The 27,701-nt window shown below is 47.9% G+C and overlaps 2 protein-coding genes across 11 annotated transcripts in view; both read left to right on the top strand.

Annotated features, from left to right (window-relative positions):
* The window catches only part of LOC124485977 (mitogen-activated protein kinase kinase kinase kinase 4-like), a 34,215-nt gene extending 15,428 nt beyond the window's left edge, over window positions 1-18,787 (top strand). For 3 of the 9 annotated variants that reach the window (XM_047047915.1, XM_047047914.1, XM_047047909.1), the window contains 16 exons: window positions 239-508; window positions 1,938-2,044; window positions 2,533-2,702; window positions 3,497-3,594; window positions 3,829-3,837; window positions 4,340-4,518; window positions 4,797-4,914; window positions 8,312-8,429; window positions 9,085-9,252; window positions 9,738-9,881; window positions 11,859-11,993; window positions 12,692-12,792; window positions 13,546-13,695; window positions 13,989-14,148; window positions 15,137-15,276; window positions 15,705-18,787. In XM_047047915.1, coding sequence (XP_046903871.1) covers window positions 239-508; window positions 1,938-2,044; window positions 2,533-2,702; window positions 3,497-3,594; window positions 3,829-3,837; window positions 4,340-4,518; window positions 4,797-4,914; window positions 8,312-8,429; window positions 9,085-9,252; window positions 9,738-9,881; window positions 11,859-11,993; window positions 12,692-12,792; window positions 13,546-13,695; window positions 13,989-14,148; window positions 15,137-15,276; window positions 15,705-15,788 — 2,151 coding nt within the window. In that variant the 3' untranslated portion in view covers window positions 15,789-18,787. Of the gene's footprint in view, window positions 1-238; window positions 509-1,937; window positions 2,045-2,532; window positions 2,703-3,496; window positions 3,595-3,828; window positions 3,838-4,339; window positions 4,519-4,796; window positions 4,915-5,495; window positions 5,864-8,311; window positions 8,430-9,084; window positions 9,253-9,737; window positions 9,882-11,858; window positions 11,994-12,691; window positions 12,793-13,545; window positions 13,696-13,988; window positions 14,149-15,136; window positions 15,277-15,704 lie in introns of those variants that run through there. The other 6 variants (XM_047047918.1, XM_047047911.1, XM_047047910.1 and 3 more) reach the window with 6 other exon arrangements.
* Window positions 18,788-19,064: 277 nt separating this feature from the next.
* On the top strand, window positions 19,065-27,647 carry LOC124484996 (interleukin-1 receptor type 2). 2 transcript variants are annotated; one of them, XM_047046193.1, is made up of 10 exons: window positions 19,065-21,785; window positions 23,056-23,137; window positions 24,382-24,655; window positions 24,811-24,982; window positions 25,232-25,409; window positions 25,803-25,955; window positions 26,172-26,237; window positions 26,409-26,544; window positions 26,812-26,957; window positions 27,153-27,647. In XM_047046193.1, exons 1-10 carry the CDS (start codon window positions 21,774-21,776, stop codon window positions 27,290-27,292), a joined length of 1,359 nt encoding a protein of 452 aa, XP_046902149.1. In that variant the 5' UTR covers window positions 19,065-21,773; the 3' UTR covers window positions 27,293-27,647. The 2 variants fall into 2 exon arrangements, with proteins under 2 accessions (XP_046902149.1, XP_046902147.1); XM_047046191.1 differs by lacking the exon at window positions 19,065-21,785 and having other exon boundaries at window positions 21,800-23,137.
* The last annotated feature ends 54 nt before the right edge of the window (window positions 27,648-27,701 follow it).

The following is a 27,701-nucleotide window of genomic DNA, read 5'->3' as shown; positions in this document are numbered from 1 at the left end:
AAAGTGTTTGCTCCATCCCTCTCCCTGCCTCCCTCCCACCCTCCCACCCACCCTCCCTCTCTCTCTCTCTCTCTCTCTCTCTCTCTCTCTCTCTCTCTCTCTCTCTCTCTCTCTCTCTCTCTTTCTCTCTGTCTCTCCCTCCCTCTTTCCCTCCCTCCCTTCCTCCCACCACCCCACATCTCCTTCTCTGTCCTCTGTCCCCCGAATGACCCCCCCATGTGCTTTCTGTCTCCGGAAGGTCCAATGGTCCCAGCGAGCGGCGCTAAAGAGCAACGCCGCCCCTCCCTCCGCCGTGTTGCGCTCGCCGTCCTTCAGCGAGCCGGTCGCTCCTAGCTTTGCACACCTCCACCTCCGCCCCCAGGACCCCCACCATCACCACCGCCTCGCACAACCACCGCAGTCATCTTCCCCGTCATCCTCATCGCCCGCACGCACTGACCCGCAGCCACACCCCCAGCCTAGGGCCACGCCGCATGTGCCGGCCCCCTCAGACGAGGCCCCGCCCAGGGTAAGGACAGGCTCCGCCCTGACGTAGATCTGTAGTGAGGTTAGAGCAGAGCTGCCCAACCCTGCTCCTCGAGAGCCGCAGTGTCACACTCCAACCCTCCAATTACAACACACCTGATTCTAATGACTAGTTGGTTGACTGGCTGAGTCAGGGGAGTTCTACCTGATTGGAGCCTTGTGGTGGCCTGCAGGACAGCAGCTCTCGAGGGGCCGGGGTTGGCCAGCCCTGAACCATGTAGAACTGAGTCCGAATAGCTATATGTCTTTCCATTACCAGGGACTCCCAAACCCTTGCTCCCCCCAGTGATGATCATATAAGCAGGCCAAAGCTGATGTTTCCTTTGAAATATACTTCAGTAATGAAGATCCCTTAATGTATATCTGGGTTAGTATTAAAGGAGTCAGGCGGTTAAAGTGACTGGCCAGATCCTCACAGATCTAAGTAACATCTGGATTACTATAACAAGCAGTTTCCTATGCACACGCCACAATAAAGCACAGACTGCAGCTAGCTGTTTAAAATACACGTCGGCTTGTCGATACTCAGAGAGAAAGCTGAACTGGAGATCAAAGTTATTTTTCTCTACTCAGTATGTCTCCGAAATGTTGATGAGTCAGGCAGGGAGCGATGTTGGAACAGAAGATAGAACTATTGAACAACCCACCCGTTGTCCGAGGGGTTTTCAGCATAATCCCTCAAAAACAAGATTGCAACTTTTTTGCAACTCGCTTGTTCGTTTTCAGAAATGTCTGAAATGGGAGCCTCGAACAACATTTCCTTCATTTATCCTACGATGAAATTCGAATGAAAAGCCCTATCCCATCAGTCTATTACTTGACACATTCTGTACACCGACAAGTATCCATAGTCATTAGTCACCTGTGAATGGCCATGTCATGGACGTGTTCACCTCGCCTGGCGGTGGTCTTTGTTGGCGCCTACATTCCCGTCATTCTGTCGTCCGTGTACGGAGGGACTGCATGTGTTCTTAGCTGCACTGCTACGCTGTTGAATGCCACCCCAACCATCCCCCAGGACTCACACACCCACCACAACACCCAGCCTACAGTCAGCGCAGTTACAGGGCAAACACTGAACTTGCATGGACTGAAACACATCTAACTTTGTGTCAGCCATTCGATGGAAAACTAATGAGCCTAACCCCAAGTCTTTCTGCCACTGTGTGAGAAGGGGTCTGGTGTCATGGTCAGGGGTTGAGAAGGTCAATATGGGGTTTACCTCCCTTTCTGTTATGTGAAACCATCATCTCCACAGCGTCACTAGAGGAGCGTGTCAAAGGAACGTCAGGATGTTTGGATGTTGTTGGGACTGTGTTAGGGCTTGCAGGTTTTAGGTTGTGTTCGTATCGCTGTCATACACGCACACGCTCCGAGAGAGTGTGTGTATGAGCGCCATGTCTCTGTGGAAGGTTCCGGTGAGGACCACCTCAAGGTCTCCAGTGTTGACGCGTAGAGACTCCCCTCACCAAGGCAACGCCACGCCTAGCAACCAGCCTGGGCAACGGAACGCTAGCAGGTACCTGTACATCTCTGTATCTCACTCACGAACACACACACATTTACACACACGCAAACACACACACATTTACACACGCCCACGCCCCTCTCTGTTTCAAACTCTCGTTTCGTTCGCCCGCTCTCTCCTCCATCCCTCCTCTTTCATTTCCGTCTCTCCTTCACCCTCTAGGTGTCCAGCAGTGCCCTGAATGTAAAACACTCTGCATCACATCGCTCTCTCATTCTTTGTCTACACCCCCCCCCCGCTCTCTCTCTCTTCATCTCTTCTCTCTCTGAGGGGGATGGCTTTATGTAACAGTCCTATCTGTCTAACCCTTCACACAGAGCGCCGTCTCCTAACTGTTACTTTGTTTTGCTCCTCCCCCTTCTTCTCCCCCTCTTCCCTTCCTCACCTGCCACCTCCTCTACCCCTCCTCTCCCCCTACCTCTCCCCCACCCACCTCCTCCCCCTCCTCCCTCCCCTCCCCTCACCCCCTCCCTCCCCAGTGCTGCAGAGCCCCGTCTGCTGTGGGAGAGGGTGGAGAAGCTGACCCCCCGGGCCGGGCCGGGCAGCACCAGCACCAGCGGTAGTGGGGGCTCCAGCTCCTCCAGCTCCAGCGCCTCCAGCTCCCAGCCTGGCTCTCACACAGGCTCAGGGGAGAGGTTCAGGGCCCGCTGTGAGTCTACAGAGCACTCAACCCCAACGCAAGTCCTGCCCAGAGGGTCGCACACGTAGACACGTAACTCCACAGATGATCCACACACTTGCACTTGGCATTGGAGGACTGTTCAAGCCCAAAAGCACAAATACATATTCACAGCACACACAACCCGTTCACAGCGAGCCTAGTCTCTCTACTGAGCTGGCTTGGCGGTAGTTATTATCACATCATACATTTACCGCCCGTACCTTCACACCTGACTCTCTTCCCATAACAAAACGGGTTTACAGGAGCCTATATTTAACAGTGTCACATCCCACATACTGACTACTGATCAGTACAGGAGGGCTTTGTGCTAGCTCCTATCCAGGCTAACACCAGCTAGTTATCAACACCTTAGCTCCTATCCAGGCTAACACCAGCTAGTTATCAACACCTTAGCTCCTATCCAGGCTAACACCAGCTAGTTATCAACACCTTAGCTCCTATCCAGGCTAACACCAGCTAGTTATCAACACCTTAGCTCCTATCCAGGCTAACACCAGCTAGTTATCAACACCTTAGCTCCTATCCAGGCTAACACCAGCTAGTTATCAACACCTTAGCTCCTATCCAGGCTAACACCAGCTAGTTATCAACACCTTAGCTCCTATCCAGGCTAACACCAGCTAGTTATCAACACCTTAGCTCCTATCCAGGCTAACACCAGCTAGTTATCAACACCTGACATGTTTCGTGCTAGGCTCTAGCCTGGCTAACAGCAGCTGGTTGTGTGGCTCTAAATGTGGTACCCTGTCATCCCCCCTCAGCTTCCTCAAAGTCAGAGGGCTCGGCCCTCCAGCGCCCAGAGCTTGCTGGGAAAAAGCCAGAGGAGAGGAAGGACTTGGTCAGGCCTAATCGACCGGCGGTGAGAGTTTGGCGCGTGTCGTCCCTGTGACCTAGCTAGTGCGCTAGCTAGCGTAGCACAATAGCACTCTAAGTCCTGTAGTAAAGTGCGCTTGCCAATGCTCTCTACGAAATGGGTTTCAAAATCGTTTCTTGACTCTTATCTTTATCTTTTGTGTGTGTGTGTGTGTGTATGTGTGTGTGGATTGACGCCATGGGTTGATGTCATGTGACCCTCTCATGTGAACCCCTATAGGGAGATGTGGTAAGCCTGTGTGCAGTGACGTGTTTCTATCCACTGATCTCATTGGCTGAAGGGTTTCCGTATTAATGGCTTGCTCTCTCTTGATTGGCCAGCGTGGCCATCTTCTACTCACGCTTTTCTCTAACCCTAATGTTTCACTTCTTCATATTCCTGAAGTCTCTTTAATGGTTTTCCTGCCACACATTCATAACGTCAGCTTCTATCCTTCTCTGTTACTCAGTAGCATTAACCTGGCTCTCCACTGCAGCTCTGGGCGCTCTGGCAGCGATGTGCCACACCCATCATCCCTTCTCATCTATTGGCTTTGCTACTCACTGGCCGGCTTCTCATTGGCTGGTGCACCTGTGTGACCTCACTTCCTTCCTAGCAGCTACCTGCTTCCTGTATTCTGCATTTAACCCCTCGCAAGTGGCTCGACTGCAAGGCCAATCTTGGGAAAGAATGGCTCACACTTTTGACACTAAGTTTGACCCCTGACCTTTGACCCCCTCCCACCCTCCAGGACCTGACAGCCCTGGCCAAGGAGCTGCGTGCGGTGGAGGACGTGCGCCCCCCCCACAAGGTGACGGACTACTCCTCCTCCAGCGAGGACTCTGGGACTACCGATGAAGACGACGATGAAGAGGTGGACCAGGAGGGAGGGGAGGAGTCCACTTCCGGGCCAGAGGATTCCCGTGCTGTGTACGTAGGAAATGACCTCTGACCTTTCTCTAACCTCTGACCCTCACACCCTAAGTGACCCTCAGATAATCCTGCACAGGTTTTAGTAATCAATTAACTTCATACAAGGTTCGATTAGATAGATCGACCGCATATAATAACGGTTTATGTCCCCCAAAAAATACTCCTTAATAAGTATGAACACATACAACATATCCACACTGGTATTTTCCCGTCATGTAAATATAATTTGATTCTCCTCTCTCACTCTCTCCCCCTCGCTTGTGTCTCCCCCCCAGCTCCTCCAGGCTGAGTAATGGAGAGACGGAGTCAGTGAAGACCATGATCGTCCACGACGAGGGGGAGAGCGACGCCTCCAGCAAGCCCTCCAAAGACGGCACACTGATCGTCCGACAGGTAACCATGACAACCAAGGGAAGAGGGGCGGTCGGCCAAGTCCGGTATCGGAGTCGACATCCACATTTCCTCGATCACTGCATCATGAGTCTCTCATTCGCTCCCTCTTGTTTTGCCACTGTGATTGTTTGGCATTGTGTTGGTCTTGTTTGGTTGTTTCTTTGTTTTGAATTTGTGTTGCTGGTGATGGTGGATCCGGATCTAGGTCAGATAGGAGAGGGTGACAGACAGGAAGTCATAAAACCGAGTAGCCACAGACAGGAAGTTAGATCCCAAAATAGATCCACTATCAATATCCGGATGTTGGATCAACGATAAAGAAATGTTTTGACAGAATCATGTTATAAAAATTGATCCAATCCTAAAGTTTGAATCAAGAAAAACATTCTAATAATTCTGAACACAATAGACCATATGAAGACGGTTTAGTAGTGTTTCCCACATTAGCCATGTATTATTAGTCAGGTTAAGTTAAAGAGACAGATCTAGATTCCAGTTGCTAGCTTCCCTCCAGACGGTGGCCTCTCTCAGCCTCTGACTGCCCCTCCAGACCCACAGTGTGCTGCTCTTCTTACTTCCAGAGTGCAGGTGACAACAAAAAGCACCAGGTCCCCATCCCTGGCCCCATCCACAGCAGCCCTGGGGCCCCAGGGGGCCCCCCCAACCCTGGCTTTGTCCCCAGCCTGGGGCTAGTGAACCACCACACCCCTGGTGCCCCTCACCACCACCACCACCACCCCCCCACCGGCCCCCACTCCCACCACCACACCCCGGAACGGAACGGCTTTGCCGGTCGCATCCACCTGCTGCCGGACCTGATCCAGCAGAGCCACCACTCCTCCCCCTCCCCGTCCTCCTCCGCCTCCACCTCCCCCTCCTGCTCCAGCCTGGCCAGCCCCTCCTCCATGTCCCCCCAGAGCCCCCTGGACAAGCTCACCCTGCTCATGAGGTACGTCCCACCCCCTCGCCCCTACGTGCCACGCCCTCACACACACACACACACAAACACACACTCTGAAGCAGACACTCTGAAACAGACACTAACCCTCAGACCTAGGGCGGAGGGCAGTATGGGGATCTTTGCCCCACCTCTCTTGAAACACTGCACTACGGTTATTTTTTGGCTCAACCATTAAAAAAAGAGTCCACTCAAATGTCGGTAAGCTGTATTGGCAGGTTGATATTAACAGGGATGTGGTCCAGATGTCTGTAGTTGACACATCCTTGTTTATGTTAAACAAATTATTTGAGTGAACTGTTCCTTTAATGGTGAAATGATCATCCTGAAGTTGTGACTGAGAAGGATAGCTTCCTGTTCAGCCCTGGGTCTGGGTGTTGGCAACAGCGCCCTCTGCAGTGTCCTCCAGGGACAGCCTCTCTCGATTTCCCTCTGCTGTCTCTGGCTGCTGTCCCCCCTCTCTCTGTACTCTACTACCAGGCCTGTCCCCCCTCTCTCTGTGCTCTACTACCAGGCCTGTCCCCCCTCTCTCTGTACTCTACTACCAGGCCTGTCCCCCCTCTCTCTGTGCTCTACTACCAGGCCTGTCCCCCCTCTCTCTGTGCTCTACTACCAGGCCTGTCCCCCCTCTCTCTGTGCTCTACTATCAGGCCTGTCCCCCCTCTCTCTGTACTCTACTACCAGGCCTGTCCCCCCTCTCTCTGTGCTCTACTACCAGGCCTGTCCCCCCTCTCTCTGTGCTCTACTACCAGGCCTGTTCCCCCCCATCTCTGTGCTCTACTACCAGGCCTGTCCCCCCTCTCTTTGTACTCTACTACCAGGCCTCTCCCCCCTCTCTCTCTGTGCTCTACTACCAGGCCTGTCCCCCCTCTCTCTGTGCTCTACTACCAGGCCTGTCCCCCCTCTCTCTGTATTCTACTACCAGGCCTGTCCCCCCTCGCTCTCTGTGCTCTACTACCAGGCCTGTCCCCCCTCTCTCTGTGCTCTACTACCAGGCCTGTCCCCCCTCTCTCTGTACTCTACTACCAGGCCTGTCCCCCCTCTCTCTGTGCTCTACTACCAGGCCTGTCCCCCCTCTCTCTGTGCTCTACTACCAGGCCTGTTCCCCCTCTCTCTGTGCTCTACTACCAGGCCTGTCCCCCCTCTCTCTGTGCTCTACTACCAGGCCTGTCCCCCCTCTCTCTGTACTCTACTACCAGGCCTGTCCCCCCCCTCTCTCTGTGCTCTACTACCAGGCCTGTCCCCCCTCTCTCTGTACTCTACTACCAGGCCTGTCCCCCCTCTCTCTGTGCTCTACTACCAGGCCTGTCCCCCCTCTCTCTGTGCTCTACTACCAGGCCTGTCCCCCCTCTCTCTGTACTCTACTACCAGGCCTGTCCCCCCTCTCTCTGTGCTCTACTACCAGGCCTGTCCCCCCTCTCTCTGTGCTCTACTACCAGGCCTGTCCCCCTCTCTCTGTGCTCTACTACCAGGCCTGTCCCCTCTCTCTCTGTGCTCTACTACCAGGCCTGTCCCCCCTCTCTCTGTGCTCTACTACCAGGCCTGTCCCCCCGCTCTCTGTACTCTACTACCAGGCCTGTCCCCCCTCTCTCTGTACTCTACTACCAGGCCTGTCCCCCCTCTCTCTGTACTCTACTACCAGGCCTGTCATGATGGTCATGCCAGTAAAGGCTATTTGTTTTATTGTTTTGGCGTCAACTTTATTTTTGAAAGGGTTTCTCACTGGTGCCAATTTTTCTCTCAGACTGATTAGATCTGTTAAGATTCAAAGCTGCTGTTACAAAGAGAAGATTTATGCACTTATTTATTTCGAAAATACTGTTTTGCCAAACTCTAGAGGTGTGTTTGTGTGGGCCCAGGTGAATGTAACTGGTCATGTTGACCTTTGACACCCAGCCTTACCTCCCCCCACACCTACCCCCTCGTCCAGACTGCAAATGTCTAACATACTCTTTCGCCGTTGTTGCGCTCCGCCATCGTATGACTTAGAGACACGCCCCCTGGAAACACCAGCTCATAAAAGATGTGCTTAGGATCATAGTGGAGTAAGTTTGAAGAGCCGGCAAATATTTTTTTACCAGGAAAGTACATTACTTATGATTGATGTGATTAATTTTTTCCGTATTTTCTGGAAATTTTCCATCCCTCCCGCCCCACAAATCTTGTTTTGCCTGTTCGACTCTCCTCCATCATTTATTTTTGCGTATATCTTTGTATTTGTGTATATTTTTCCCTTCATCGAAATGCCGTTTTGTCTGCATGCCTTACATTTCTACCTCAGTTCCTTCCTGTGTTTGACATGCACATTAAATGTTGGTATCTGTCATTTCTTAGTGGATTTGTGTCAAGTTTTAAAAGTTCCCTCAGTACCATTACAGAAGGGTACTGAATGTTTGATTGTCTCCCTCCAACATGGGTTCTGTCTACCTGCCGTTGCAGAGCCAGTCGGCCAGCAACACCATGCAGAAACACAAGTCGTCCTCTTCCTTCACCCCCTTCATCGACCCTCGCCTCCTGCAGGTGTCTCCCTCCACCGGCAGCGCCCTCAACAACGTGGGTAAGTCCCTCCCGCCACGCAGACGTCCCCAGGGATGACCCATCGTCCTCCACAACCCAAGTGCTACTGTCAGAGCTCCACGGTAACGAAAGACAGGGAGAGGAAAGAGAGGGAGAGAAGGAACATGTGGTTGAAAACAGTCAGGAAAGAGAGCTTACAGAGCATGCCGTAAGAGAGACTAGTAAAGAGACTAGTAAAGAGACTTGTAGAGTGACTAGCAGAGAGACTAGTAGAGAGACTAGCAGAGAGACTGGTAGAGACACTAGCAGAGAGACTAGTAGAGAGACTAGCAGAGAGACTAGTAGAGACACTAGCAGAGAGACTAGTAGAGACACTAGCAGAGAGACTAGCAGAGAGACTAGTAGAGACACTATCAGAGAGACTAGTAGAGACACTAGCAGAGAGACTAGTAGAGAGACTAGCAGAGAGACTAGTAGAGACACTAGCAGAGAGACTAGCAGAGAGACTAGCAGAGAGATACAGTGAGAGAGGGATGAGGGATGTAATGTCTCCAAAAAAAAAGGAAACAACAAAAGCAATGTCAGTCAAACGAGTTGGCTTGATGTGGAGTTCCAGTGTCGACCTGACCTGATGTCACCTGACCTGATGTCACCCCTCACCTGTGACCTTTGCCCCCCCCCCCCCCCCCCCACAGGCTACGGGAACGACGCTCGGCTGGCGGAGGCTCTGAGGGCGGACGCGTCTCGTAAGGGCTCCGTGGTCAACGTGAACCCGGTCAACACGCGCCCTCAGAGCGATACGCCCGAGATCCGCAAGTACAAGAAGAGGTTCAACTCTGAGATCCTGTGTGCAGCTCTCTGGGGTGAGGGAGGCTGACGTTACACCTTAGAATAGATATTTTATTTATATATTTTTTTTATTAATCATCCAATTCAATTCATTCATGTTTGGAATGTTGTTTAGGCTTAGCTTGTATATGTTAGATATTTTATTGTTATTTTCTCCTTTTATAGTTACAGAAGCTCCCTATTGTCTACCTCTATACCCGAGTTGTCGTGTGTCATCCTGTTATGCCACTTGTGGCCACTGTGTGGCAGTGAGGGACTGTAAAATCTGGTGTCGTGCCTTACTCGAATATAGAGACAGAAAATTCAAAGAGAGGTAGAAAATAAACCATGAACAGATGAAGATGACAATGTTATGAATAGAGAACAACACAGTGCTTGAGATGCTGTTGCAGGCAGCCATCGTCCGCATGGTCTCACGAAGCTCCAGTGTGTGTTGCCGATCTGGCTCTCTCTGAATGTCGGCGTGACCGTGGGGTGACCGTGACTGTGTCCCCCCCAGGAGTGAACCTGCTGGTGGGGACGGAGAGCGGTCTGATGCTGCTGGACCGTAGTGGTCAGGGGAAGGTCTACCCTCTCATCAGTCGACGACGCTTCCAGCAGATGGACGTCCTGGAGGGCCTGAACGTCCTGGTCACCATCTCAGGTACGCACACACCTGCCGGAACCCACACACACCTGCACACACCTGCAGGAACCCACACACACCTGCACACACCTGCAGGAACCCACACACACCTGCACACACCTGCAGGAACCCACACACACCTGCACACACCTGCTGGAACCCACACACACCTGTGCACACCTGCTGGAACCCACACACACCTGTGCACACACCTGCAGGAACACACACACACACCTGCACACACCTGCTGGAACCCACACACACCTGTGTGAACACACACACCTCCTGGAACACACTGACATCTGTTGGTACACACACACCTGCAGCAACGTACACACTCCTGCCCGCACACACACACACCTGCAGGAACGTACACACACCTGTCCGTACACACGAATACATACATGCTCACAAGTACACACACATGCATCTGTCGGTACACATTCAAACACACATACACACCAGTGGGAACAGGCACACACACATTTTCACCCACACATATGCGTGCAGACACACATCTGTTGGGAAATACATGCTCACACAAACATGCTCACAAACACACATGCTCAAACCCACACGACACACACACATCGTCACACCCACACAACACACACACCTTCCTGCCTGCCTTCACCCCCCTCGGACCCCCTCCCCACCACGATGGCCAGCATCACTCAGTGCTGTCACAGATTTCACAACCGTCATTTGAACGCAGAGGAAGTTGGGCAAGCCTCGGTTCAGAGGCCAGGAACGTCATGTGTGTGTAAAACAACATGGTTGCACACAGCAAAGCTTTCCATGATGGAAGCACGGTGAGACTGACTTAGAATGTTGAAACGTGATCTAAGATCAGTGGAGAACCAGAAAGCATTAGAATGGTAGAATACTCCTGTGATCCACCAAAGGTCCACTGTCGAGCTAAAATAACACTTTGATATCAAAAGTAGGTGATATAGACAATAATTATATATATATATGATGCATACATATTAATGTTTATTGACTTTTCAGCATTATTACACGTTTTTAAAGATATTTGTCAATGAAGAACACTGTTTGCTGTTACAATAAAAACATCAATACTAATGAACCCACAATTAAAAATAACCACAATTTTAAAAGATCTTAAAAAGTGTTATGATATACAAATTACTAATGTAAACATAAAAAAAAAACATTACAAAGGTAATTTCTAAAATCCACAATCATTCAGAAGTCTGCATTTAGGGAACGGGTGATCTCCGATATCGCTGTTCGACTTCCTTTATTTTGAGTTCCTTTTCTGGCAACCTGTAAGCTTTCTCTTAAGGGGGTAGCCAGTCTCTGAGACTAGACGTGAATAGCTTTCTGGCAAACTCAAGACTCGGTTGAATTCTTCTCTCTGCTAGAGTGCACAGTCCAAGGAGACAAAGAGCATCTGAGGGCCCTAGATACTTTTGACCAAGTATCATTTTACAGAGCCTTTTCTGCACTCTTTTTAACCTTAAGGTGCATATATTAATACAATGTAATCACGTGCCAAAACAGACAGGACGTCTGTCCGTTAATATGACCTACATTCAGAAGCCTAAACTTCCACTATGTTGCAACTAGTTGTAAAAGGCTCCAAGGTCCATGTATTTATCAGCATATTAACAGACGTTAGCTTTGGTACTAGTGTTAGATAACGTGTCTCTCTGTAGAATTTCATAGTTTCTTCTTTCCTTGGTATTATTACCAAGATTGAGGTGACAATTTATGACATCATAGTCCATCTCAATTCTGGATCAGGGTGTTGATGTAACAGTGCCATATGTTAAGAAACCCCAGAACTGCTTGTTAGTGATACACAATGTAATGACTGTGTTTACACAGTCATGGTTTCTCTGTGATGACCCCTCCATGATTGACAAACCAAACTTCCTCCTGTTGCAAAATACTATAGTAAGTGAGACATGCTTCAGGGCTGCGCTTGGACAGCGCCACAACATGTTCACCCTGCTGACCTTCCTCCAGGCAAGAAGAACAAGCTGCGCGTGTACTACCTGTCCTGGCTGAGGAACAAGATCCTCCACAACGACCCGGAGGTGGAGAAGAAGCAGGGCTGGACCACCGTGGGGGACCTGGAGGGGTGTGTGCACTACAACGTTGGTACGTTCCTCTCTCTCCATCGAGAAAGTGTCTCCCAGGTTTGAGGCCATAGAGTTTGGCGGGAAATGGAATATCCAACACACGCTGACACAGGATTCATGAAATATGTGACAGAGTAAAATTAGAAACACTGACAAATGCAGAATGTGGAAGTCAAGCTCCCAATAGAAACAATGTGGGAGCAACAGAAATGCCCTACATTTGGTAATGAAAACTTCAGCAACATCCTGAAGTTCACTCTCTCACGCTCGGTCACCTTGGTTACTGTAATGCCTCAGGTTTAAGTCCCTCACGTCCTGTTGGAATATCCCCCAACCAGTCAAAACCGTCTGACAGGAAATCTACTTCCTGCCCAATGCTTAACCGGTAAATGGTGGTGAATTGGGGATAGTCCTCACCTCACTTTTCATGGGTGATAATTTCCAAACTTTGCTGGAATCTACTTTGAGTGGTGTTCTAACAGAGCGATTTCTGTCCAGTAAAAATCTGGGAGGAATGTTCCACATCTGAGTTTAAATTCTACTTCTAATTCTACTTCCTGCTGTATGAGATATGGCGTTTTAAATTGTACTGTGGTTGACGTTAGACTGGGAGCATGCAGCATTATAAACATGAACTCGCTGCTTTTATCAAAGGTGTGTCTGATAGGCTGTTCTACGTTGACGCCGTCCTCACAAGACTCTGATTGTGTTTCCCAGTGAAATATGAAAGGATCAAGTTCTTGGTCCTGGCTCTGAAGAACTCTGTGGAGGTCTATGCCTGGGCTCCCAAACCGTACCACAAGTTCATGGCCTTCAAGGTGAGTCCGACTTAGTGCATGATTGGACGTTACATAATGATGCTACACGACGTGACTTTTTGCTTAATGAGTTCAGTGTGTAGATGAGGTGTTACATTTTACATTTAGTCATTAAGCAGACGCTCTTATCCAGAGCGACTTACAGTAAGTACAGGGACATTCCCCCCGAGGCAAGTAGAGTGAAGTGCCTTGCCCAAGGACACAACGTCATTTGGCACGGCGGGAAATCGATCCGGCAACCTTCTGATTACTAGCCCGACTCCCTCACCGCTCAGCCATCTGACTCCCTGTGTTAGCGCTGCTGTGCTCCAGCCCTTAGGTGCTGGATTGAAACTCGTACGATGAGTCAACTCACTAATGCTTCCCCAATGACTCCTACACTGTGTTCAACCCTCACATTATGACTCTGAACCTTGACATTTGTACATTTTACATTGTATTCACATATCGGTGAATTGAGGTTTTATCAAAAGCGACATACAAATAGTGCACTTGTACATAGTAGGTTATACTAGGATACATTAAAAAAAATGGTCATTTAGTCATTTAGCAGACGCTCTCATCCAGAAGGACTTACAGTAAGTACAGGGACATTCCCCCTTATATTCCCCCAGGGTACAATAAGGATATAGTTAAATTGTCCTTTCACACACGTAAAAAAGGTGTAATACCACAGCATGTCTCAAAGTGTGTTTTAAGTTTACCGTACGTCCAAGTGGATTTCAAATCACCTCTGACCTTTGCCCCCTGCAGTCGTTCGGTGACCTGGTGCACAAGCCCCTGCTGGTGGACTTGACGGTGGAGGAAGGTCAGAGGTTGAAGGTCATCTATGGCTCGGTCTCGGGCTTCCATGCTGTGGACGTGGACTCTGGAGCCGTCTATGACATCTACCTGCCCACACATGTATGTTACACTGATGCAACTGGCCTACCTTACCTACCTTAACCTAGCCCTAACCCTACCCTATCCTTATCGACTTTACCTTACCTTCCCTACCTTATCCTATCCTACCGTAACCCTCAACCTCACCCTACTCTAACCCTAGCTGGCCACACATATCACCCTACAGTTCCACCCTATCCTACCCAGCCACACATTCCACCCATACCGTACCATCCTGCACGCCCCACATCTCGCCCTGCGGCCCCTTGCCGTCAGCTCCAGTTCCCCTGACACCGGGTTCTCCCCCTCCTCAGATCCAGAACAGCATCCAGTCCCACGCTATCATCATCCTGCCCAACACAGACGGCATCGAGCTGCTGGTGTGCTACGAGGACGAGGGCGTCTACGTCAACACGTACGGCCGCATCACCAAGGACGTGGTGCTGCAGTGGGGCGAGATGCCCACCTCCGTGGGTAAGGCTGGCTCGGGATGTCTCACACACACACACACGCGCATGCATGCACACAGACACTCCTACACGCACGCGCATGCATACACACACACTTAGACGAACACTGGCTCGGGATCTCACACACGCGCACATGCATGCATACAGACAATCCTACACACACACACGCACATGCACACACACACACTTAGGCGAACACGTAGAGCACACACACTCACCCCCTCCACACACACACAAACACACTCACGCATGCAAACACCTATACTAAGTGCATTACTTAATCACCTGCTTCTCTCTTCCTTCCTTCCCTCCCACCAACTTATACTCTCTCTCTCCTCTATCCCTCTCTCTATCTATCTCTCTCTCTCTCCTCTATCCCTCTCTCTCTCTCTCTCTCTCTCTCTCTCTCTCTAACCTCTATCCCTCTCTCTATCTCTCTAACCTCTATCCCTCTCTCTATCTCTCTAACCTCTATCCCTCTCTCTATCTCTCTCTCCTCTCTCCCTCTCTCTCCTCTATCCCTCTCTCTCTCTCTCCTCTATCCCTCTCTCTCCTCTCTCTCCTCTATCCCTCTCTCTCTCCAACCTCTATCCCTCTCTCTCCTCTATCCCTCTCTCCTCTCTCTCTCTCTCTCCTCTATCCCTCTATCCCTCTCTCCTCTCTCTCCTCTCCCTCTCTCTCCTCTCTCTCTCTCCTCTATCCCTCTCTCTCTCTCCTCTATCCCTCTCTCTAACCTCTATCCCTCTCTCTCCTTTATCCCTCTCTTTCTCTCTCTAACCTCTATCCCTCTCTCCCCTCTATCTCTCTCTCTATCTCTCTCTCCTCTATCTCTCTTTCCTCTCACCCTCTCTTTCCTCTCTCCCTCTCTCTCCTCTATCCCTCTCTCTCTCCTCTATCCCTCTCCCTCTCTCTCTCCTCTATCCCTCTCTCTCTCCTCTATCCCTCTCTCTCTCCTCTATCCCTCTCTCTCTCCCTCCTTCATCCCTCTCCAGCCTACATTCGCTCTAACCAGATCATGGGCTGGGGCGAGAAGGCCATAGAGATCCGCTCTGTGGAGACAGGTCACCTGGACGGGGTGTTCATGCATAAGAGGGCCCAGAGACTCAAGTTCCTGTGTGAGAGGAACGACAAGGTGCGACTTCTTCAGACACAACACACACACACTGGGACACATGCTTTTTGACAGGAAGCAATTTACCTGGAGTGGTTATGAAACCCCTGCATGTCCAGGCTTGTTGAGGTTGTGCATGGTCAGTTGATGGTCTTATGTTGAAGGGCTTTCCCTCTGACTAAAACATCCTGATACTTCTGCCAGGCCTGACCGCCCCCTGATGCACTGATGGTCGCAGTCAAGCCTCTAAAATACACAATTTCCTCTTTCTCTATTTGTAAATGTATTTATATTACCATTATTCATACCTGCTTTAGATTGCAATTTTGCTAAGTCTATACTTAATCTGTTTATTAAATCATTGTGTCTGTGTGTGTGCTTGTGTGTGTGTTTGTCTGTGTTTGTGTGTGTATGCATGTGTTTATATGTGTGTGTGTCCCTCCCCTCAGGTGTTCTTTGCCTCTGTGCGGTCTGGGGGATCGAGCCAGGTGTACTTTATGACCCTGGGGCGCACCAACCTGCTCAGCTGGTAAAGGCCACGCCCCCTCACCACACTGGAGCCACCCACACCGCCTTTTTAACTTTCAGCCAACGGACAACAGCCAACCACCTCTGACTTCACCCTACCAGCCTCCTGCTGGCTTGAAACCGGATATGAGAATTGTACAAAAAAATCTGAGAAAGAGAAAGAGAGAGAGAGAGAGAGAGAGAGAGAGAGAGAGAGAGAGAGAGAGAGAAATGTGAAAAAAGGGGTGTGGTTTCCCCCCGTTATTAATATGATGTTTTGGTGCTTATGGGATCGTGGGCACAACAGGTTCTTTGGGGTCATTGCCATAGTGACTGCATCGTGACCCTTTGCGTTGTCCTTTGCTCCTCACCCCTGTGTCGGGGCTGCAGCTCTTCTCCCTGCTACTGCTCTCTGTATCTCTGCATCTTTCAGGAGGCCCGCCCCCTGCCACGCCCACTTCACCTTCCGGGGAGGGACAAGGGGCGGGGCCTACAGTGTTAATGCTACAGTATGTAAATGTTTTATTCTGTTTGGTCCAATCGCTGCTGACGGCAGGCTGAGTTTGAGGCTGTCAGTCAGGAAGGAGGCGGCGGAAGCAAGGGAAGCAATGGCTAGGCTTGGCGCTGTCATGACGATGGCGGGTAGGAGGAGTCTAGGTAGCGTTACCGTAAGTTCGGTAGTATACGAGGGGACCCAACGGAGGAGTGTGTAAATGAGATTAGGACAAGTGGAATCAAGAGGACAGCTTTTTAACCAGATGGACTTCAGAATAGTATTTTTTGAATTATTATTCCCTATGATAAGTGTAACTATGTGGAGTTAAACATGTATTTTACCTTGTTTTGAAAAATTACGCATACACATAAAGTAGTCACAGTTTGCTTGCTTTTACGCCCAGCCCACTGAAACTGATGTTTTTGAGGAGAAAAGGAGGGCAAGTTGGGTTTCATCCAAACAATGGTGTCTATGTATAATAAAAAGTTCATTCAATCTCATTGGTAGTGACAGTGGTCATGTTTGTCAGTCCATTTGTCAGACATGACACCTCAGCCAAGCTGGACCCCATCAGCGGAGCTCTGGCCCGAGGCGTTAGCACAGCTGTGAATAGATGGATATAAGTAAACGTGTCGGAGGAGACAGGGAGGGGATGGTGTGTGTGGATGTGGATGTACATAGACCTACAGGCAGGAGAGTCGAAGATGTGGATGTCGTTGTTTGTAGCGGGAAGGTAACACATGGTCAGCAACATTCAGTAGTTCAACAGATAGGTGGTGATGTTTGTTTTTTGGTTGAGATTTTAACGATTTCTTTTCATTGTACGTTTTAATGAATGCAACGCACTAAGTGTCAGGAATGTAGAATGACATAAATTGTTTGGTGGTCTAAGGCATGACGCATTTTTGTTACTTGGTTCCTTGTCACGGGTGATCTATTTTGATGTTCAATTTCAAGTATTTGGAAAATTCTTCTTCTTTTTTTGTTGTTTATAAAAAGATTCTACCCTTGCGGCTCTCCCAATGTAAACTGTACTTTGGGAGCGTTCACCAGAGTGGGAAGCAGCTTTGACACTTTTCTAAGCCTGCGGTTCTGTGAGGACTTCTCACAGCAGCCTATGAAGCTCTTCACAGGACCCGGGCCTAGACCTGGCCTAACCTTAGACCTAGTTTAACACAAGGTTAAGGTTTAATAACCAGTATATGAGCTCCTTCTACTCCTTCTGCAGTACAGTGCGTAAATGGAAGGTTTTAACAATCGAAATGATAGATGCTGAGTTCGCTGAGGACCGCTGGGCCTGTGGTATCGTCACAGTGCTCTGGCGTAGAAAGACCCACTTTTATGGGCAGGAGCTGTTTTGTTCACCGTGTGGTAGTCTGTATATGTTAAGACTATTAACAAAACTGTCCCAGCACCCCTCCGTATTCCTGACCCTGTCTACAGTACGCCAACTGACTCTTTTCCTGACATGGAGTTTTTCCTACATTTCCCAGGAAGCACTGTGACTGTGTTTCCATGGTGATGGGTTATACCAATGTCCCTTTTAGGGGGAGGGGCTGGTAAGTGATGAGACATCATCTGAACCCAGTGGTGGACCTTCACTGACCGGAAATGGGTGTTTCTAGAAGCATAGGAGTCAGTGTATAGAGTATGTAAAGCTGTTTGTCAACTTTTAGTTTTTGTTATCAATGGCTAAGCAGTCAGAGTGGTGGACCCTATGCTGTTCTGTCTGAGCTCGTTGTGCTAGTCTCCAGAGATAATCCACTCTGTCATTGTCATTGCATCAAGACCTTTAGGCGTGGAATATATAACTTTATTCACAAATTGTGGCTATTGATATTCTTATTAACTGACAAAACCGTCAAAAAAGCAGTTGCTTGTTGACAGAAAGTTGAAGATGTGACAAGATGGCAACATTATTTAAAGTGTAAACATGATTAGAAACCACTACATCAAAATACATTTTTAAGATCTCACTTGAAGCTTTGTGTATTCTTAAGTTTTAGACTTAGTTGAGAAGCTTAACGATAGTTTTCAGTTGTTTCTGGAAGATTACTTACTTGTAATTAAGCGACTGCAGTGGTTTTAATCTAATGATCACCTTATGTGGATGTTATGTTTACAGAGTCAATGTTTTGATACACTAATGTGTATCATGATATTTATGTTTTACTCAAAAAGCTACTTTTTGTTCAAATTTTTTTCCTGCATTTTGTTTTTGTTTGCCTGTTTTGTATAAAACATCCTAGTTTCATTCAAATAACAAACTCACAAGGATTAAGAATACACAATTCCGATGACTTAAGAGTGTTGCCACAGTGTCGTGGCGGCATTGTGAGGCTGTTACCTACAGCGTTGATTGCAGGTGTTATCTCTCCAGTGTTTCTGCTACTCTAGCACACGTCCTCTCCGTGTATGACAGGAAGTCCCTATGTGTATGACAGGAAGTCGCTATGTGTATGACAGGAGGTCCTGCATTTTCCTGAAGGTCTTTTTTCTTTGAATAAACTCTAAAGTAATTTAAACCTCCCCGCTGTGTCTCTTCTCTTGCAACACTCTTGTGGTGTTTCCTTTCAAAGGGTTCTCCGTCATCGCTGTTCTGCACCCAGAGAGAGGAAGCTGCCACAGATGCATAGAGAGACGGAAGGATGCGTAGACTGTGGTACAGAGTTATTGATCATAATGTATCCGGTGTGTGGTGAAACTCACTCCTCAAGTATGTAACAGGCCACCCGCGTCAACGAATTGCTAGCTTTTCGTTGGTAGTGGTGGCGCTTGGGAAGTCAGAGGTGGTAAGTTCGACTCATGGTCGGAGCGGACAGTGCCTTTGACAGAACTTGCAAGACCACGTCTGTTACAATAGCATTGCCTTCCACACGGCCCACTTAGTGGTATAGTCCCATATCAGCGCCGTGCCAGCTTGGATTCACCTGAGCACACAAAAGCACACGCCACGCCACACAGTCAAAATCTGCATACAAATGAAGCCTTCTTGATCAACTTTATGGAAGAGTGTCAGAGTTCCTCAAAGTCTCAGATGTTGACGGCAAAACTGATGACTGTGCTTCTGAGTTGTCAATCAGCCAAGTCCGCTGTCTGGTGACTCACTTGCTGGTGAGGAATTTTACACCATGCATGTCTGTCTTTCTGTCTTATGTTCTAAGTTTTGCAGTTCCCTTGGTGTAGATGTGTCTAACACCCTAATCTAAATGTTCTTGGAAGCCTACTTGGTCAAGCAGGCCTTGTACACAGCCTCCCCTCATCAACCCTGGCACACACAGCCTATGGGGACTTGCGATGACAGCTCCAATAGAAGTTATAGCGAGCACATAGAACTTTATATGTATTTTCTAATCAATGCATTCTCAGGCATTTTGCAATTTCCTTTTATTTTATTTGTGGCTACAGTATATATTATCATGCCAGGTTAGGAATACCAATGAAGGATGCGTTGGAAATCGTTAATCAAACTTTGTCAGCATTTTGAGTGGAAAGTTCATTTGGATTTGTATGTATTCGTGCACGTCGTCCTGGCCCTCGCAGCGGAACGACAGTTTACTGGCCGCTCTGTACATTCGCACACTTCACAGTTGCGTATTGATCAGACAAGAAGACACGCATATCAACTGGATTACTATTGCCTTCGGGCAATTGCGCTCGGGAAAACGGCGCGCGCCCAAATGTTCTCTATGCAGGGAAAACCCTGCATTCATGTTTTGTTTGGGGATGCAGACACCTGGTTCTTTGCTCTAACCAGGACAGATGGACCTTCTCATCTCTGTGGTCTGTTAGTCGTTATAGGCATAGGGTCCAAGCTCGAGGAGAGATTGTCGTATTATTAACACAATGTATCAATGTTGGGATCGTTTATAAAACAACGGTAATAACAACAGCTAGAGAACAAATTCTAGAGCTGGATTTTTGTTTCAGGTGGATTTTGTGCTCGAGTTCTGTCTGTCGCTCTGACCATTTCTGGTCACGGCCCAGATAGACCCGCCTGCTGTCGAGTTCTGTCCCATCTCAGCCGCAGCCTGTGGGTGTCAGCCTTCGTATCTCTTGGAAACGGCTAATTCCAAACCAAGGGATATTCCCTTGTCATCAGTTGTGACACGGACACTTCCGATCTGACCATACAGTACTGGCTGAAAATCTCACTCAGCTATTCCTCATTAATATTCTATCTAAATTTGGAGCTCCACACCTGGAGGTCATTTTTTAACATTTCTTATTTTTCACATGGGCTTACCTCCCTGCACGCCATAACATAAGTCCTCTGGATGAATATAACATCAACTCGTGTTTGAAAATGTGCCCAAACAGTGACTTGGAGTGACTAGCCTAGAGGCTGGACTAAAGATGGGCTTAGTAAAGGGCTTATATATCTAGTGTGTTCTTGCAAGATACATCAATGGATACGAACACATCCATGGTTGTGTAAACAATGAGACAGATGGTGAATCAGACCAGAAGCACGCTGGACTCATCCCTCACTTGCAGAGGATTATGGGATTGGATGGACAGGTGACACAAACCTTCCTAGTTTAGTCATCTGGGGTACGTGTGTGCAGGTTCCGCACACAGGAACGTGAACACACAAAAACTCATCACTCTACGTATACCCCGCAGCTGAGGGGATTTCCGATATTGACGAAAGCTTTAAAAGCACAACTGCTCAATGTGTTGATGTTCAGGTATAATCGTCACATGTTTGAATTTACAGGTCAGTGTCCCCTGGAAACGCTCAGGTCCCGTTTACTTCCTCTATGTGAGTGTGCGTATGGGCATGCTAATGTGCCAAAGTTTAAGTCAACATATGGATGTTTTTCTTGTGTTGAAAGACCAGATGCTAAAGGGGAGAGGATAGACCCTGCAGCGTTCTGTTACCTTTACTGCAACATCTAGACCTTACTAACTCATACTCAGCTTATGATCCTATCCTGTCGACATAGGAGTGTTGCATGTGTGTGCGTGTGTGTGGGTTCACGTTGGAAGGATCAGTACATTTCATTGAGAAACAGCAGAAGTTTCCTGGTCTGCTGGGAAAGTTTATAAACAGTGTTGAGTTCCCTCCTGTGGTCATTGAGAGATAAAGACGAAAGCTCGACGGATCTACTCAGTGTCTGTCTCTGCCTCCTCACTGCCTCAAGTCCAGAACCTCCTGCTGTCTCTGCCTCCTCACTGCCTCACGTCCAGAACCTCCTGCTGTCTCTGCCTCCTAGCTGCCTCACGTCCAGAACCTCCTGCTGTCTCTGCCTCCTCACTGCCTCACGTCCAGAAGCTCCTGCAGTCTCTGCCTCCTCACTGCCTCAAGTCCAGAGCCTCCTCTGCCTTCTCACTGCCTTACGTCCAGAGCCTCCTGCTGTCTCTGCCTCCTCACTGCCTCACATCCAGAGCCTCCTCTGCCTCCTCACTGCCTCACGTCCAGAGCCTCCTGCTGTCTCTGCCTCCTCACTGCCTCACATCCAGAAGTTCCGTCTGTCTCTCTGCCCCAAGTGACTTTCTTCTTGTTATCACCATGGACATTTGGGTAAGTGTCAGGATTCTTTATTTTTCAAAAATGTATAAATTAATCCGCAAAGCATAATGTAAACAAAAATATTTTTGTGGGAGGTCAGATTTCGGAAAAGCTTTTCAACAAAGTAATTCAACTTCCGACCACCACCACTCTGACTCTACTGATGGACAACAAGGTTTATTTTAATGTACAACTATTACAACAGTTATGTTACAGCATTGTATATATGATGATTTGAAGTATTTCAAACAGCATGTAGTCGTCCCAGAGTAGACTTTCAAAGAAAATGCTTTAACTCATAGCTGTGATCATGTACATGTATTTTATTTTTCAGACGTTATTATCCAAATGTACTTTAATTGACCATGCTCAGCACTCATCATGCCTTCTAATGGAATGCCAGAAATAGTAATGAAATCCTCTTCACGTAACAGTGTCATACTTCCCATTCCACTGTGTCATACTTCGTATAACACTGTCATACTGAGGGTTAGTGAGATTGGGCTTTCCTCTTGTTCCCGTTACCTTATTGGATTATATTTGGTGATACACGGAAACAATGTCTCACCATGTTTCATCTTACATGAGAGTGGAGAGGAGAGAGTGAGAGGAGAGAGTACATGGAACATGTACACATAAGAGGTCAGCTGACTTGGAATGACAACACAGGAAACCAAAACAGAACTGAAAATGAAAAAAAGTGTCTTTCCAGTTTAAGTCACCCGACCCGATCTTGTGGCTCTTGCACGAACACTGACAGATGCTCTGCGCTTGCACACCACCGCTTGCACACCAGAACACAAAAACAATCCCGCTCTGTAACGTAAACATACAAGTGTAATAAGTGATCTCATAATTCACTGTAAAATTTGAGTCTGACACTATCTCACCATATTTCGGCTATTGTGATGCTTGTGACAAGACACCATTCAAATTGCTTTTGAAGTGAGGCTGTGACATCATGAAATGGTGTCATCTCAAACAAAGGGAATTACCCTTATTCCCTTTTACCCAGTCCTACCCTGGTGACTCCTCGGGGTGTGATTGAGTCTGGAAGGGTTTCTGGGTGTGTTTTAATGCGTTGCGACCACGTCACTCTGGTCATTTTACTACAATCTATATAGGTCCACCCCCAGTAAACTGATCATACACAGTACCTAGGACAATATGGTGAGATAGAACACATGTGCTATGGTGACATGTTAGTTTTATGTATGTGTATGTGTGTCTCAGTTTACGAGTTGTAGGTGCATCATTATAAACTATGAATCTGTTCATGCAGTGTTCCATAGCCACGGTGGTATGGCTGTTAGCTCTTCTCATCTCTGATCCAGTCGATGGATTTCCTTCTCCGCTTCTGAAAGGTAAGTGAGTGTTTGTGCATCCCTGTGTGTGTTTGTGTGTACTGTTATAAAAGTTTTGATTTTCCGTTGCTCTGCTTTTGATAATGAGTCAAGACTAGTCCTAGACTTTCCTCTTGAGACCTGCAAAAGGCTTTTAACATAAAAAGCTTTTAACATTAAAAGTTTTGTAACTTGGACATAACATGAGTGTTTCGCTAACAAACATTTTAATTTAACAGAAATGTCACAATATTGTTTCCATATTTGTTACAGTTATGCGTCTGTGACTTAAAGAACTAACTAGAATTACATGGCTGCAGGGCTGGACTGGGACAAAAAAATGGCCCTGGCATTTTTGCTCGGACCGGCCCACCACAATCGGTCGGACACCACCCACCCGTACACCAAAAGAGTTAAGAGATGTAATTGGGCCAGCCCAGTGTCAGTATGGAAAATGAACCAATGGGCCCCGGTGCCTGCTTTATGGGCCTGTCGTTGGCCAATTTGAAGATTATAAAAAATAAAAGGTATAGATATATATATATCTTATCGGCCCCAAGTGAGTTGGCCCACCGGGAATTTGCCCGGTATGCCAGATTTCCAGTCCAGGCCTGCATGGCTGTTCACATTTGTGACATCATTAGAAAGCCCAGGATATCCTTTCAATTGGACAATCAAATAAATACAAAGAGCAGCATGGTTGCAAGGTTAGTAGCAGACATACAGTCAATGAATTGGATGGTGTCAACAAACTACAGCACATGAGCGTGAACCTCCGTATCTAATAGGTGACTGATGTCTGTGTTTCTCTCTGCTCTCACGTTACTTAATTCTAGTTTTCACTGATATCACAGTAAAACAGGACTGGATTAGTTCCAGTCATGGGCGTATCTAGCCCTAAAAGTTTCACTAGCCCCCCCTCCTCCCAATTTTATTTTTATAAAAAAAAAAAAAGTTTTAATGTTATTTCTTTCATATTTTAAATCTAAATGTGTTAATTTACACATTTAGACACTATTCAAAAGGATATTTTCTAAAATATCTTCTGGGGGAACATGCCCCCAGACCCCCCTAGTTTTGCTGGGTCACAGGAAAAATAATAGGTTTTATCTAGGGGCTTACCCCCCCCCCCCCCCCCCCCCCCCCCCCCCCCCCCCCCAAAAGTGGGAACCTAGATTCGCCCCTGGTTCCAGTTTGATGTATCCGGTCTGTATGAATGAATGTGATTTGCTCCTATTGATTCTGAAGCTCTGTCCGTCCCCCAGACAGCTGTGTGAGCGTGTCTGAGGAGCTGGACCAATTCCGTGTCCAGGGTGAGGCTGTGGTTCTGGGCTTCCCCGGGCTGGTCGGGTACCTCACCAAACGGAACCACCTCACCACCTCAGGTGGCTACAGCTTCCTCATCGTCAAAGGCAACGGAGCGACTGGCCCGGAGGAGGAAGAGGAGGCGGAGGAAAAAAGGGTTCTGCAGCGAGAACAGAACTTGTGGCTCCTCCCAGCTCGGCTGTCAGACTCTGGAGAGTACACTTGCATCTACAGGTGGTTAACCTACACAATACCCGCGCTGAGATACAGTTACCTTCTCATGGTGCTAAGCTTGGCTGGGCATGGTTATTTGAACAAAACTGAAATGTGATGACCATGTCTCTGACATGGCTTGCCTACATTTTTCTGTATCTGTCTCCAATCTACAGAAAGGACTCTGTCTGCGTGACAGGCAACATCATTCTGCGCGTGTATGAGAACATGCTGAGTGGCATAGACAAAATGCACTACCCTATATTTGACCAAGCAGGAAAAGATGTTGAACTCACCTGTCCACACATCTCAGCCTTCAACAGGACACAGGAGATACAGTGGTTCAAGGTAGGACATGAGGAGAATAGTAGCGTGCCCTTTGCCTTGCTGTGTTTGTGCGTGTGCGTGCGTGTGCGTGTGTGTGTGTAAGTGTGTGTAAGTGTTTGCGTGTGTGCGTATATGAGTGTGTGGGTGTGTTTGTGTGTTATTGTGTGGCCATGTCTGTTTATGTGTTTGTATCTGTGTGTGTGTTTTTAGTACACCACAGAAAATTAGCATTATTCAGCTGGTTTATGTTCCATTGCTTTCCTACTCCAGGACTCCAGACCCACAGCGCTCCCTATGGGCAGTGGTCGCTACTACAGGGAGAGATGGAACAAGATGGTCATCACTGACGTGAGCAGATCAGACGAGGGTTTCTATACGTGTGTTCTGCAAGTGCATGCCAACAACCACCAGTACACAGTGAGCAGAATTACGAAGCTCCACGTAGAAAGTAAGCTGCTGTGTAATTGTTTTTTGCTCCACATTCATCATCAGCCATCAACCATGCTGCATAGTTCACTCAACATTTAACGGTTACAAGTAGCTCTGCTTTTAGCTCCCATCGGGTTCTTAACATGACATGTTTTCTTTCAAAATGATATATAGCTCTGGGAAGAACTGAGAGACCACTGCACGATTTTCTCTCATTTTTTTTTAAAGTTGAGAAGGACAACTTTTTGTTTTTATGATAGAAAAGGGTGCAGTGGTCTCTCAATTTTTTTCCAGGGCTGTATGTTTACCTCAGACGTGTATTAATCATGCAGCACTGGGGTTCAAGTTTATACCGTTTGTTCGTTAAGCTCATGTGAGGCTGGGTCTCATAAAAGGCTGTCTCTCTCCCCAGTGCCTAAGATAGACCCACATAGCCACACCACTCAGCCCAGCACTGGCTTGGCCTCATCTCCAACCTCAGGTGCTGCCTCAACTCCAACCTCACGCTTGGCCACCACCCCAACCTCCCCCCCAACTGGCAAGACCTTCCAAAGCACACTCCACAGTAAGTCTCTTAAACACTCAGACTGGGAACTCAGAATGTTAAAATACAGATTTAATCTCAGAAACAGTTGAGGGTACAAGCCTTAAGTGATGGGATTGAATGGATGGGAAATTGTGTGAGGCATAGATGATAACTCGTAAGTAAACTGGCCATGCCAGCAGGATGTTTGTTGGTTTGTTGTCGTGTTTTCTTATTTACCGTGTTGTTGTGTTTTAGCGACAGTGATACAGAGCCCAAGGATCGTGCTCCCTCTACACGGAGCCGTGTTTGAAGGCCGTTCTGGTGAGAATCATTTCCATGTACCCCTGACTTTGGAAACATTTTGATGACAGTAGATTCCTAGATTTCTATGATTAGTGTCCACAGCCCACCCCGAGGCTGTATCACAGGAGTATTTCAACACATCTATTTATTGTTCTAACCTTCTTATGCATATTCACCCATTACTATCAGGTGCAGAACTGGAGATGTTATGCAAGGTTCTGACGCATTGCCAATCATTAAACTTCACCGTGGTCACATGGTTGGTGGATGGCCAATTACTGGAGGATTCCTACTTTAATGGGCGGGCTCTACAGGGTGAGAGAAGGTATCTAAAACTGCATTTCAACCTCTCTAATTCAATCATGGGATACAAAAATTCAACAGTTATTTATGTCTTTGAGTACATTGTGGATTAAAACAGTTTAAGTATATTGGGATACCGAAATGTATCAAAAAGTATATATGTGTCATTGTCCTACTTAGCTACAAACCATAGCCCATAACCAATCTGAAAGAAACAATCTTCTCTGGTTGCTTTGGGTCGAGACCATCATGACCCTGACCCTGAATGAGTTTTACCGTGTGTTGGCAGGACCACCAGAGTGGCGGAGGGTTGTCATGTGGAGGTGAGGCTGGTCGTTTGGGGCCTGACTGGGGCAGACTCCAGGAGAAGCCTGGCGTGTGTGACTCACAACCAGGCGGGAGGGCAGGAGGTCCAGGCCCTCATCAGACTAGACGGTGGGTTCGGTCACGGAGCGCCTCTGACACAGGTCGTCATCAATGACTCCCACATTTGTATCTGATAAAACACAGATGCACTCACAAATATTGGCGTGTGTGTGTGAACGAGAGAGATAGACACAGAGAAAGTGATCAATTTGGCAGGCCAACGCACATCCTCACCTCCCCTTATCCCTTCTGTTCCTCCCCCAGACTCGGAGACCCAGTGGCTGGTGGGGACGGTGGGCTTGGTGGTCGTCTTCCTGCTGGTGATCTCTGTGCTGCTGTGTCACCTGCTTCGGCCCTGGAGGAAGGAGCACTACGTCCTGGCTGCACAGGACAGCTCCCTCTAGCTGTCACACCTGGAACTGAACTGCACTAAACGCCTCTACAAACGTCCTTCATTTCCTCTGTAGGCAGGCAGCGACATTAATACTGTAACTTAACCTTACTCACGAGTTCGAAGACCATACCAATAACTGAACATGCAAAGTAGTTTTACTTGAAGGAATAATGAGAATGAATGAATAAATGAATGAATGAATGAATGAATGAATGAAGGAAGAGTCCAGGTACTACTCTAGGTATGGTGGAGTGGAATTCAAAATCTGGGCACCCAACTGATGTAGGCTATTCAATACAAATGTAACAATTGTGTCATTAGAGAAGCATGTTTCTAAATAAAGACTTTTAAAAATAAACAATCAATTCCCAACAGATGTACTTTGAGTTTTAAGCCATGTTAGACCTAGACTAGTCTGG

The sequence above is a fragment of the Hypomesus transpacificus genome, chromosome 23 (assembly GCF_021917145.1).
Source record: "Hypomesus transpacificus isolate Combined female chromosome 23, fHypTra1, whole genome shotgun sequence".
Classification (NCBI taxonomy): Eukaryota; Metazoa; Chordata; class Actinopteri; order Osmeriformes; family Osmeridae; genus Hypomesus; species Hypomesus transpacificus.
This window is presented reverse-complemented; position numbering and strand designations above follow the sequence as displayed.